At 57.5% G+C, this 12,532-nt stretch overlaps 4 protein-coding genes and 1 non-coding gene across 5 annotated transcripts; 2 read left to right on the top strand and 3 right to left on the bottom strand.

Moving 5' to 3' along the window:
- Positions 1-34: 34 nt before the first annotated feature.
- Positions 35-2,582, bottom strand: IE81DRAFT_368399 (methylenetetrahydrofolate reduct). The gene is made up of 2 exons (XM_025517143.1): positions 839-2,582; positions 35-768 (listed from the first exon to the last, which is right to left on the bottom strand). The coding sequence occupies exons 1-2, from the start codon at positions 2,306-2,308 to the stop codon at positions 178-180; spliced, it is 2,061 nt and encodes a 686-aa protein (XP_025367440.1). The 5' UTR covers positions 2,309-2,582; the 3' UTR covers positions 35-177.
- Positions 2,583-4,070: 1,488 nt separating this feature from the next.
- On the bottom strand, positions 4,071-6,483 carry IE81DRAFT_233162 (hypothetical protein). Its single transcript, XM_025511145.1, has 3 exons — positions 6,129-6,483; positions 5,745-6,064; positions 4,071-5,679 (listed from the first exon to the last, which is right to left on the bottom strand). Exons 1-3 carry the CDS (start codon positions 6,304-6,306, stop codon positions 4,159-4,161), a joined length of 2,019 nt encoding a protein of 672 aa, XP_025367439.1. The 5' UTR covers positions 6,307-6,483; the 3' UTR covers positions 4,071-4,158.
- A 291-nt stretch (positions 6,484-6,774) lies between these two features.
- IE81DRAFT_233123 (replication factor-a protein) lies at positions 6,775-9,479 on the top strand. Its single transcript, XM_025511144.1, has 6 exons — positions 6,775-7,132; positions 7,214-7,899; positions 7,966-8,705; positions 8,762-8,876; positions 8,941-9,033; positions 9,096-9,479. The coding sequence occupies exons 1-6, from the start codon at positions 6,955-6,957 to the stop codon at positions 9,204-9,206; spliced, it is 1,923 nt and encodes a 640-aa protein (XP_025367438.1). The 5' UTR covers positions 6,775-6,954; the 3' UTR covers positions 9,207-9,479.
- A 272-nt stretch (positions 9,480-9,751) lies between these two features.
- IE81DRAFT_349372 (hypothetical protein) lies at positions 9,752-11,584 on the bottom strand (the record flags this gene model as incomplete). Its single annotated transcript, XM_025516383.1, has 2 exons — positions 9,752-11,464; positions 11,528-11,584. 2 exons carry the CDS (start codon positions 11,582-11,584, stop codon positions 9,752-9,754), a joined length of 1,770 nt encoding a protein of 589 aa, XP_025367437.1.
- A 301-nt stretch (positions 11,585-11,885) lies between these two features.
- IE81DRAFT_t28 lies at positions 11,886-11,996 on the top strand. The gene has a single exon. It is a non-coding gene; the product is annotated as a tRNA-Leu (tRNA).
- Positions 11,997-12,532: the final 536 nt, after the last annotated feature.

Here is a 12,532-nt window from a genome sequence, read left to right as displayed (position 1 = left end):
GGGGGGGGGGGGGGGGGGGGGGGGGGGGGGGGGGGGGGGGTTTAAGGTGGAAGAGAAGAGAATCAGATTGGGATGGCAAGATGCAGTTGATGCAATGCAGTTGATGCGAGGTGCTGTGGATGAGCGAGAAGAGCAAGCAAGAGGGCAGAGTGCGGCAAAGATGTGCTGAGGGAGCGATCACGCCACGTGCCCATTGGCGAGCGGAGCTGTGGCCTTTTCGGCTATCGACTTGGCGATGTTCGCAGCACCACTAGCGACATTTCGCGCCGTCTCCGTTGCATTCTCCAGCGACGCGGTGGTGGCAGCGGCGGCGACAGCAGCGCTGAGGTCGACAGCATCCAAAAATGGAGCAAATACGGCCTCTTTGTTCTTAAAGTCGTTGTGGACAACATTGACCAAGAACCAAGATTGGTCGGCCTGGAGATCTGGCGATGTGCCGGGCGTCACGTCTCCCGACGCGTTGCCAAAGATGCTCTCCAGCAAACGTCGACTTTGCGATCCGGGCGGGTAGACGCGTGCCCAGTGCCTGCCAATCTCATACGCTTCGTCCTTCCATGCCAAAAAGGAGATGCTCTCGACGATGGTAGGTTGGATGATCTCCTTGTGCGGGAAACAACCCCAAGTGACGGCACAGGGAGCTTCCGAGGTGGTGTTCGTACGCATGTCGCCGCGAGCATTGACGACGTGGTAGGTGATTTGAGGGTCTTGTTCCAGCTTCGAGATCAGCCCGTCCACTTGCGAAGGGGCGACAAAGAACTCCAAGTAGGCCTGCGGGTGGGCAAGAAAGTGATGAGATGGCGGCGCAGACGAGAAGGAAGAAAGCACGATCCCCACGAACCTTTTGGTACACGTATCCATTTTTGGGTCCCCAGCCGTGCACGGGGTCGTCTGAGCGAGCACCATCTACGGACGGCTGACTGTTGATGGTAAAGAAGCCCTTTTGGTTCATCGATACGAGCTTGTCATTGATGACGGTCGTCTCCTTGGCAATGGCAGTCTCGCTCCAAGGCAGCGCCTTGATGTCGCCCTTGCAAAAGCCGGTAAAGAGCTGCTTCACCTGTTCCAACGAAGTAGGCTCTCCCCACAATTCCCTCGCTTCGGCTTCCGAATATCGCAGCTTGACACCGTAAGCGTCGACGTCGCCGTACGCGGGCGACCTTGCATCTCCCCACCTTCCATTTGGAAATTCGTCCCACGTCTCTGTCCTGTCTACGTACGACTTGGCCCTGTTGGCCCAAAAGATGGGCCGAATGCCCTCGTCTCGTCGCTTGGGCGTCAAGGAGGGTGTCCATGGCAGCGCCTTGACTTGCTGAGGAGAGGGAGACAAGGCGAGGTAATCGAGAAGCATGCGCGAGCCTCGCTCGAGGTTCATGGTGTAGATGTGCAAGCCGGATATGCGCAAGCCTTCTTTGGGATCAATGATGCGCCTGCACAGATCGCCGACGAGTTGCGTGCCGACTTCTCGCACCTTGGCATCATCGTCCTTGACGGGCTCGAGGGCATCGTGAAAGTATTGAGGGACGATGGTTCTGAACCTCGCTGTAGCTCGTTGGAAGCCGCCGTAGGTCTGAATGGGCATGACGCCGGGCACGATGGGACAGGTGATGCCAGCAGCGCGCACGTCCCTGACCCACTGGGCGAAAATGTCGAAATCGTAAAACATTTGCGTAAATATAAAGTCTGCGCCAGCATCGATCTTGTCCTTCAACCTTTCCAACTCCATCTTTTTGCCTTCGAGCGACTCCGGATGACCTTCGGGAAAGCCGGCGACTGCGATGGCAAAGTAGTCGCCGTAGCCCTGTCGAATGTACTGCACCAGCTCCTTGGCGTACTCGAAGCCGGCCTCGTGCTTCTCCCAAGCTCCACCTCCAGCGGGAGGATCTCCGCGGAGAGCGAGGATGTTTCTGCAACCAAACTGTTTCGCCTCTCGCAGTGCCACATCGACTTTGGATCTGGGCATGTTGGTGCAGGTCAAGTGCATGCACGTCTCTAATCCCATGTAGGTGTGCACCGTCTTGACCAGCTGAGCCGTCAGATCGGATGTCCGGCCACCGGCATTCCATGTGATGTCGACGAATGCGGGTCCGAGATCCGCCATCCTTTCGATGCGGTCGTACAAGTTGGTGAGACCTTGCGCGGTGCGAGGTGGAAAGTACTCGAAGCTCCACCAGATCCTTCCTTCCCTCTCCGCCTTGGCGATCTTGGTCGTGATGCGCCAGTCCGTATTGGCTTCCTGCTTACCATCCTGCTGTTGCTGCTGCTGCGTTGGCGACAATGGCGCAGGCGGAGAGCTCAACGAGGGTGTCATGTTGTGCGGGCGATGCGTGTGAGGAATGGGGTCGTGCGCGCGAAACAGTGGTGGCGGTCAGCGTGCTCAAGCAGATCTCCGGGGATTAAATGTGCGTGAGATCACGAGTTGCTGCGACGCGGTGTGCCCACAATTTAGGTGAAGTGATGTGGACAAAGTGGCAGAGTGAGGAGTGAGTGTGAGGAGCGTGGGGGTGGGGGGATGAGAGTGGTGAATGCGCGCTGAATCTACAATGGCGGTGAATGGGGATGATGCTCATCGAATCAAATCAAGCAAATCGCTCCATTTCGCGAGTCAAGCAAGGTGTCGCCTCCAGCATGTCTTAATTTGTATTGGAAGAAAGCTTCGCGCGCGCGCACGTACATGCGCGTGCATGCGTGCAGTCCAGCACAAAGTCACGAGTCACGAGTCGCGGGCACCTCCTCGGTCTTGCGGGCTTCGTGCGTGCGACGTGAGATGCGAGGTTGTTCAAACATGCTGCAGCGGTCTCGCGTGCAATCCTGGCCATATTTGTAATGAAGCATTTCAAGATTGCGGACCAGATCTCATCTTTCTCGCTCGCCGAAGATTACAAATCGAACCACTGCTCTGCTATTCTCACTCAAACTCCGAAGGTGAAACCCCGGCTTTCCAATTATAATTCTCACACGGCGCTCTCTCGGCATGCAACGAACGGTCCGTGCGCTCCATGCTGCTGATGCCTCTCTTTTCTCGCAAGCGGCACATCGAGGCAAACGTTGCGCCCAAGAGCGAACGTGTGGCCCCCGGTATATTCAAGATTGTACAGCTCGCGCGGCCGCTCGCTGCTTCGGGGGCACCCTGGGCATGCATCGCCGCTGCAGTCTAATCACCCAAACGATGAATCGTGAGTGTCTCGATGATCAAATCATCTGGAACGCAGCCTCAAGAGTCATGCGAATCGCGCTTGCCCTGCTATAGCTTCACGAGCTCCCGACGATCACACGGAGGCGTGCACACTTGCAAGCGTCACACACAGGACTGGCGCGGCAAGGTGTCTCATGAATGCTTCGTTGTCACAAGTGCGTGGGGTCGATTGGCAGCGGAAAGGCGTGTCGAGGTACAGATTACATGTTACACGGTGTGTCGAGTTTCGCGGAACGTTGGTGAGGCGAGCGGGGGTCGTGGCGCGCATGACGCGGGGTACGTGGTGATGATGATTTGGGCGCGGCGCAGTAAGCGCGACGCAGGGCTCGAAACAGTGCTCATCTCATGGGATGAATTTCTTATTGGAACAAAAAGCAGTGCCGTCTGCTCGACTGCTGAGAAAAGTGGACCACTAACCGCATTTGGCCTAGTGTGTCATTGTATCAATGCACGCGCATGTCGCGCCTCTTCAATAAGCCTCGCCATCGTCGTCGTCATCGTCTTCCGGTTCTTGATAGCTGCTTGCCATGGCTCTGATGCGTCTGGCATCTTCATCCAGATCCGCATCACCATCGGCTTCCTCCTCATCGTAGTCCTCTTCATTCGCAGATACACCTTGATCCGTGCCAGAGCCAGCTGCGCCAGCGCGTGCAGGAGTGGCATTGCCATCCTCTGTGCCGCTCGCATTGCTCGAAGCGGCAGAGATCGCCTTTTTCGCCTTGTGTCTCTTCATCTCTCGAGACTCCTTTCTGCTTCCCTTGGCAGTGGATGGCGCTTCGTTCGTCTCTAGTTCGATCGTCTCGTACTCAAACTCCGAAGCCGACGTCTCTGCGTCCGAATTGTAGTAGTTCTGAGCCGGCCCGCTCGCTCCTTCTTGCTCTCCCTCTTGGCGCACACGACGTCCGCGTCTGCGTCCGCGTCGAGAGGTCGATGCCCATGGTTGCGTAGTCGAGTGCATGTTGAGATCATCCGCAGCGGGATTGCCCGTCTCGAAGAGCGAGCTGAGATTGGCATAATTCAACTTGCGGCTGAATTGCTTCTTTGCGTGGATCATTTGCTGCGTCGACTCCAATGCCGATGTCGGTGCCGTGCTCGAATCCTTCGGCTTTGCCGATTTGCGCTTCACACACATTTGCGTCAGTCAAAGAAGAGCCCAGCATCCTCTCTGGCGCGGTACTCACCCTCGAAGGAGTCTTGGGCTGTATGCCCATCTTGAGGTCGCGCTCCAGCTTGAGCTGCTTCTCCAAGCTGGTTTGCAGGAAGTCCTTGTTGAACTCGAGCCAGACGCGCTCCTTTGCGCGAGATTCCTCTGGTGTGAGAATGAACACATCGAGTTCCTCGTCGTTGAGATCCGTGAGGTCATCGTGCAGCTCTTGCGAGCCGCTCTTCTTCTCAGATGGGGGTAGGTAACCAGCACCAGACCATGTGGTGGCAAAAGGCACCTCGTCTGGCTCCAACACTTCGCGGTGAGGTGATGCGCGAGTGTTGGCTGGAGGTCCGACTTGGCTTGAACTGGTCTTGATGACGACGTCCTCAGCACCGCTGTTTGCGTGACTCGGGCTCGCTTTTTCGACATTGCCCTCCACCTGGCTGCCGCTCGTCTTGATGGCATCCGTCGTAGCTTGAATGCAAGTCATTTCGCGAGCAGGTGATGGGCGCAGCGCTCGAATGTCCTCCAACTCGCTCTCGTCATTACCGGGGACGCCAGCCTTGGCTCTTGCCGCTCTGCGTTGCTCGAGCTCGGCGACCTGTTTGTCCAGCCTAGCGTAGTCGACACGGTCCATATAGCGCATCAATTCGTCCTCGGTGAGTTTGGTGATCATTCTATCAAGCTCAGGTGGCACTTCGCTCGCATCCGACAGCGCGCCCTCGTCGTCGTCATTATCCGCTCCAGCGGCCTCGTCTTCCGCATCTGCATCCTCATTGTCGGTCTTGGCAGCCGCCTCTGGTGCCTCTTGCGCACTCGAGTTCCCCCCCTTCGACGTTCTTTGGCGTTTGGCGAGCTTGCTGCCGTCAATCGGTTTGATTGCTCGTTTCGTACCTTTGGACCGCGGAGGTTTGAAGCTGGGAGGCAAGCTATAGCTTTCGTCCCACCTCGTGCGAAAGTCGTGTATGGGAAGATTGGCCATGGGAGTGTTTTTGAACTCCTTCAGCCTTTCTCGAATGGTGCTGTCCGCAATCTTGACGACTTGAACGACTTCGGTGATGCTACGCCTAAAACCGTTCATTCTGGCAGCTAGGAGAATGCAAGCACCGCATATACCCGCTGGTCTGCGACCATCGACCAACCAATCGTGCTTGAAGCGCGCGACGAGTCGAGTGGCATCCGTCGCCACATTGTTGGTCAAGTCGCCAAAGTCGAGCATGGAAGCGAAGCGCATTACGAAGCGCGAAGGATCGACCGCATCCTTGATGCCCTCCTTGTCGCGAAAGTTTAGACAATCCACCAAGCGCTGGTATGCGCGTCCTAGGATGAACACGTTCACCTGAGCGGGGGTGACGTGCGTGTCAGGGGAAGCGAGCATGAGGTGCGCGCACGCACACGACTCACCTGGAGAGCGTCGGCAAAATCGATGAGCAGGTGGTTGGTCTTGGCGAGGCGGCAGGAGAGGTAGAGGCAAGCCGCCTGCGTATACTCTGATCTCCTTCCCAGCACAAAGTTGGGCAGCTTGGGTCCATTCTCCCGCGCAGTGCCACCGCCCAACGCCAGCTTGAACAGTCGAGAGGCTTGCTCCGCGACTGAACTGGGAACGTTTTTGGCGCTTGCCAGCGCTCGGATGCCTCGTTGTGCCGAGAGCAGCGTCATGGTCGTGGAGTTGGAGCCTGAGCCCGACATGCCCCTCATGCCTGCCAGAGAACTGCGTGCGCCCGCTGTAGGGAGAGAGAGATGTGGTTAGTCAATGTGCGTGCGTGCGTGCGTGCGTGCGTCACTCACTGGCATCGTCGGCGACGTAGCTGCCTTGCACCACAGCTCCACCAAAGCTGTTTTCTGCGAATCCAACATCGTTGACGATTTCCGACTCTTCCAATACCGTGCCGCACACTTCGCACGATAGCGTATTGCCGGAGAGTGCGGTGGTCTCTTGGCCACACTGTGGGCACGCAGCCAACATGGTGGCTGGCCTGCCCCAGGCAGGATGACTGAATCGGCGAGTGCTCGGTGTGCAAGCGTGTGGAGCATGCGCGCAGCCACGAGCGCCGCGTTGTGAAAGGAGACGTGGGGCCCAGCGATGGTGATGAAAGTCAAAGAGTAGCGAGTGGGATGGCGACGTGCGGTGCGGTGCGGTGCGTCCACTGGTGAAGCGATTGAATGCGCGCGCCCTCGAGTCATGAGGAAATCATCACGAATCTTGGGCGTTTGCTTTGCGAGTCACGTGTTTGCAAGCTTTGCGCGTGCGGCACACGCGATGTCGCGCCAATTAACAGAGGTGTGAGAGAGACGCGTCGCGCGCGGGTGCTGTGCGGTGCGGTGCGGTCAAGTGCGCATGCAGCAGCAGCAGCAGCAGCAGCGAGCGCAACGAGAAAGTCGAGTCGCGTGCGTGTGTGGGCTGAGCAACGCGGCCAGATGTTGCTTGATTGCCACCACAACGTGCGCACTCACACACACTCACACTCACACACTCACTCACACTCACCATCGCGCTCAACCGTCGCAAGGAAGCTTTGATAGGTATTTTCAGGAGACCTTGCTCCACCGACACCCATCCTCTGCTTCTCGTCCCCGCACCCGCACCCGCACCCGCGCCGGCGCCGCCATCACCATGGTGCACGCTCTGACGGCCGGCAGCATTCCTGCGATGGTGCAGACCATGGACCCTGCCCAAGCCGTGCCCGATCCCATCTGCCAAGTCTTGAGCGTGAAAAAGATTACCGCCACCAGCGCCACAGCGCAAGATAGGTGGAGAATCATCCTTAGCGATGGCCAACATTTTGCGCAGGGTGAGTTTAGCGTCCGAGCGTCGGTGCGCAGAAACGTGGCCCTGCTGATCTTCTCTGATCTTCCCTTCTCTCACGTCACAGCCATGCTGGCTTCCCAGATGAAGCATCTCGTCGATGATGGCTCGCTGCAGCGCAACTGCATCGTGCGCGTCGAGCAGTACTCGGCCAGCAATGTCCAGACGCGACGCATCCTCATCCTCTTGACGCTGTCCGTCATCGAGGCACCGCCAGCCGAAGGTCGCTTGGGAGAGCCAGTCAGCTATGAAGGCGCTACCACGGGAGGCGCAGTCGGTGCCCCTGCCTCTGCCGCTGCTTATGCGGCACCTGCTGCGAATGGCGGCGGCGGCGGCGGCTCGGCTGTCAAACGAGAGGCAAAGACGTACCCGCAGCAGCAACCTCAAGGCACCATTCGAGCCGCACCGGCGAGGAGCGCACCGGCATCCGGCATGGCCATCTACCCCATCGAGGGTTTGTCGCCCTACCAGAACAAGTGGACCATCAAGGCTCGCGTCACGTCCAAGTCGGATATCAAGCACTGGTCCAATGCGCGCGGAGATGGAAAGCTATTTTCCGTAAATCTCCTCGACGAGAGTGGAGAGATCAAAGCTACCGGTTTCAACGACGCCGTCGACAAGTACTACCACGTGCTGCAGGACAACAAAGTGTACTTCATCTCCAAGGCCAAGGTAAACATCGCCAAGAAGCAGTTCAGCAACCTCAACAACGAGTACGAGATTACGTTTGAGCGCGACACGGAAATCGAAGAGGTGAGTGGGAGTGTGTGTGCTGGCATCCGCGTGTGTGTGTTCTTGCTCACGCATCGTGTCCCGCAGTGCACGGCTCCAGAGGGCGTGCCAGAAGTCAAGTACAATTTCGTGTCTTTTGATCAATTAGAAACGGTCGAGCCAAACGAGACGTGCGACATCATCGCTGTCGTCGACGACGTTGGCGTGCTCGGCGAAATCATATCCAAGGCGAGCCAAAAGCCAGTGGCCAAGAGGGAGCTCAAATTGGTAGATCAGTCTGGCAGGTCGGTGCAGATTACGCTCTGGGGCAAGACGGCCGAGACGTGGGGTACACCGCAAGGTCCCAATGGTGGTCTGGGGTTGGGCAACGAGGATAGGCCCATCATCGCTCTGAAGGGAGCCAAGGTGTCAGACTTTGGAGGTCGCAGTCTGAGCATGTTTGCCAGCACCTCGCTCATGGTCGATCCAGACCTGCCCGAAGCGCATGGTCTGCGTGGCTGGTACGATGAGGAGGGCAAACGCACCTCCGAGCAAGGTGGATTCAAGGCTTTTGCGAATGGCCCAGCGGCAACGACGGCGGGCGGTGATGCGGGTGCGAACGCGCAGGAGAGGAGAACGATCGCAGAGGTCAAGGATCAAGGATTGGGCATGCAATCCGAAAAGCCAGACTATTTCAACACGAGGGCGACGGTGGTGTACATCAAACAGGACAATTTGTTCTACACTGCCTGTCCCTCTGACAATTGCAACAAGAAGGTCACGCAAGAGAGCGATGGATCTTGGAGGTGCGAAAAGTGCGACCGAGCTTATCCCTCACCGCAGTACAGGTGAGTCTTCGCTAGCGTGCCGCCCTGCGTGCCCCGCTGACAAGCTCGCCTTGCAGATACATTCTCGCGGCCAATGTGCAAGACTATTCGGGGCAGATGTGGCTAAGCGGGTTCAATGATATCGGAGAGCTCCTCATTGGTCACACTGCCGACGAGCTCAATGACATCAAGGTGTGTCGACGTGAAGAGAGAGATGCGCGTTGTGTATGCTGACGGCGCGCGCACGCACTCGCAGGAGCAAAACGAATCGGAGTTCCACTCGATCTTGCATCGCGCTTCCAATAGGCAGTATATCTTCAATTGCCGTGCCAAGCAAGACACGTTTAATGTGAGTTGCGGCGGCGCGAAGCGCGCCTTCTTCGCACGCTGATGCTTGCGGGCGTTTTGCAGGACACGACTCGTGTGAGGTACACGGTCACGCGCGCAAAGGAACTTTCTAGTGCTGCAGACTTTAGCAAGTTTGGTCTCGAGCTGGCCAACGCCATCAAGTCCTTGATGTGAGGGGCCTAGTATCGTTGTTGCAAAGAAAGAGGCGCGGGGGGAGAGGCGGCCCACGAGCTCGACTCGCTTCCTCATCACATGCCGCGATTCGTCCCATGACCCTCCCCGTCCATTCTGCTCCTGTTGCGCGCTTTGATTTGTGCGTGCTTCTTTGTAATATCGAAGCAATCGCCTGCGCACATGATAATGTGCGAGAGCAATGAGTTGTGGTCATGTTGTAACGTGACACGTATAGCGATGCTGACGCGGCACACTTGGAGCTCGACGGGAACGGTCGCTTCAGCATACAAAGCACAGTCATGGCCAGCACGCACACCGCACGCGTTGCGATAGAGACCGTCTTTTCATTGTTTCGCACCAAATGACTTCACGTAGAGCAGATTCGTCGGGGCGCGTGACACGAAACAATGATCCGAGACATCTCCTCGAAGGCGGCCTTTGCGCGTGCGCCGACATCACATTCATGCGATCGACTTGAGCACACTTCGCAGCTGCAGCAGGTCCACGCACGCGATCGATTGAATGACCTCGTCATCCGTGCAGCCTCAAAGCACATCCATGCGATCCATCTCTCCATCGCCAAGTCCGTACTCGACGCTGCTGACCTCGCTCGCCCAATCGTCGTCCTCGTCGCGCGTTGCGTAGGACGCATCGTCCGCCTCTTCCTGTGCGTCGTTCCGCCGCCGCACACACACTTCGTCTTCCCCCATGCCAGATCTTCCAGCGCGCCGAAACTCCCTTTTTCGAACGGGTTTGGGTATCTGCCCGGGAAGTGGAGCCTTTGGAAATGCTCTGATGCTCGCTCCCTTGCCCTTGGCAGGCCCGCTCTTCTTGGCTTCCAGAGCTTCTCGTCCCTTGGCGTGGCCCCACGTGCTCTTTTGACCTGGCTTGCTCGACGCGGCCGCAGCCGCAATCTCTGCCTTTTCCGCCTCCAAATCCAGCGCTTCGTGTCCAGCCGCAAAGAGCGTCTCGAAATGTCTCGCTTGCCTGGCTCGAGCCGCTTGCCGCGCACCTCGCGTCTGGGGCGAAGCCAAGGTCAAGCACGCAAAGCTGGCGTCGTCTGTCGCGTATGAGGAAGGGTCGGAGGAGTGCTCGGGACGCGCAAGCAACCGGGATACGTCTCCATCGGCGTCGTTATAGTCGTAGTTGCCACTGGGAGCGCCGCGCCTTTGATACTGACGCAAACGTATCTGAACGGCTGCCTCTTCGTCCTCTGCATCAATTACCAGCATCTCGGCGGGACTGTTTGCACGCTTGGCCGCCGCCTCTAGCGCTTCTGCCTCTTCGCGTTCGATCAGCGCAAATTCAGCGTTGTCCATTGTCATTTGTGCTACATCGCTCTCCGCGCCCGACTCGTCCGCCTCGTCTGCCTCGGCTGGACTTGTCAGTAGTGTTGCAGAGCTCGGCCGAGGTGACCAGCTAGGCTGTCGTGCGAGCGTGTCGATCGATGAATCTCGTCGTCGCGCCATAGGAGATGGGTCGAAGAGCGCCTTGAAGCTTGCAGCGCGTTTCGGAGAAGACGCAAACAGGCCATCGTTATCCGCGTGCATGGGTGCGACCGGCGAGCTGAGACTCCTTGCCCAGCTCTTTGATCCACCTGCATCTTCGACCTGCTCATTCTGGACCAGCTGACCAGCACCCCTCGCCCGCTTGCTTCTTGCAGGCGTGACCGGCACTTCTTCGCCTCGCAGACGTTTTCGAGCTTTTGTGCGAGGCGTAAATGTCGCGCGCAGAGCTTCCTCTATGCGCGTGCTCTGTCTCTGCCTCAGATGTGCCCGGGTGTTTGGCGAGCGGGAGCTGCTGAGAAGAGTGCGCAATGCGGTCGGCGAATTGGAAGCGTACTGGCCACGTCCGCTGGAAGGAGTGGTCAGCACGTCGTTGAGGACTACGCTGCGCGCTGAAGAAGCCGAACTTGGAGCGCGCGTGCCGCGCACAGGCGTCGAGAAGACTGCTTCCTTGCCGATGATGCGCTGACTGGTAGGTGTCGCAAATGGATTCCGAGGCGGTGTGATCGGATTCGCTGGCGTGGCGAGCTTTGTGGGGGTGTAGCTTGCGCTTGTACCAGCGCCTCCAGTCGCACCATATCGCACTCGCTTCGTCGGTGTCTTGAACACCGCATCGTTTGCGGGTGCAGACCCTTCCTTCTTGGGCTTGCTAGGGCCCGCCTTGCTGGCAGATTTGATGGCCGCCCACGTCTCGTACGTTCCCGCAATCTCCGGATGCTTGGCCATGTCCCTTTTCGTCGGTTCGCGACCGTTCTGGAGTGTGTACCGCGCGGGCGTCAGCTCTGCACCATGATCAAGGCGCGTGCCGTCCCTCACCTTTTGTCTGAAATCTCTCTGCCATGCTTTCAGGTCTCGAGCAAGGATGGCCTCCATTGTGAAGTGCGTGGTGCTTGGTGCGTGGTGCGTGGTGCGTGGTGCGTGGTGCTTGGTGCGTCACCACAGGGTGACAAAGTCGTGTGCGCGATGATGGTATGGAACGTGATCCCACCGACGAGGCGTGCTTCGATTGGCGCTCTTGTGGCATGGATCGAGACAAGAGACACGAGTCATGAGAAAGACGCGCACCGCCACACGCGACTTGCTAATGTGCGTGGGACGCGTCGCGCGAGGCGGCGAGAAATGGTGCAAACACCGTTGCACTTTATATATGAGCTTGTGATGAGAGTACCGCACTGCAGAGATATCCAAGTGGTTAAAGGAATCTGATTCAAGTTTACCCACTTTCACGTGTAATCGTGAATCCTCAGACGCGTTAGCTTCAAGGGTTCGACTCCCTTTCTCTGCAAACTTTTTTCTCCATTTTTAACACGTTCGTCACGTTCTTACCACCTGCTCTGCATTCTTGCAACACTTTATCTCTCACTTTGCCCGACCCAGCTAAACAAAGTACTAGGCTTTTTCATAAACAACACTTTTGCTTAAAGTGACTCCTTTTCGCACTCCGCACGGTGACTCGGTCAGGGTGTCCCTACGCAAAATTTGCATCCGAAATTGAAATCTTCACGGCCACTTCTCTGTACGGGCAGGCAAGCCTTGCATGGCATATTGCCTGACAAGCTCCTAATCCTTGCTTTGTACCCGGCTCAGAAGGACAGGAATCGCCGAGAAATGCTACGGGGTGTAGCCGTGACAGTGTAATTCTTGCTCCATTGGCGTATCTTCATGAGCAAAGATCATTGCGGCTATCTCATCCAGCTGGCAAGTTGCTGTACCATTCATACAGCTGTTAGGGTTAGGGTTAGGGTTAGGGTTAGGGTTAGGGTTAGGGTTACAAGGGGGTCCCCAATAGGGTTTTTGGAGTTTGTGTTATAGGCATCTAGA

This window comes from Ceraceosorus guamensis, assembly GCF_003144195.1.
Source record: "Ceraceosorus guamensis strain MCA 4658 unplaced genomic scaffold IE81scaffold_72, whole genome shotgun sequence".
Classification (NCBI taxonomy): Eukaryota; Fungi; Basidiomycota; class Exobasidiomycetes; order Ceraceosorales; family Ceraceosoraceae; genus Ceraceosorus; species Ceraceosorus guamensis.
This window is presented reverse-complemented; position numbering and strand designations above follow the sequence as displayed.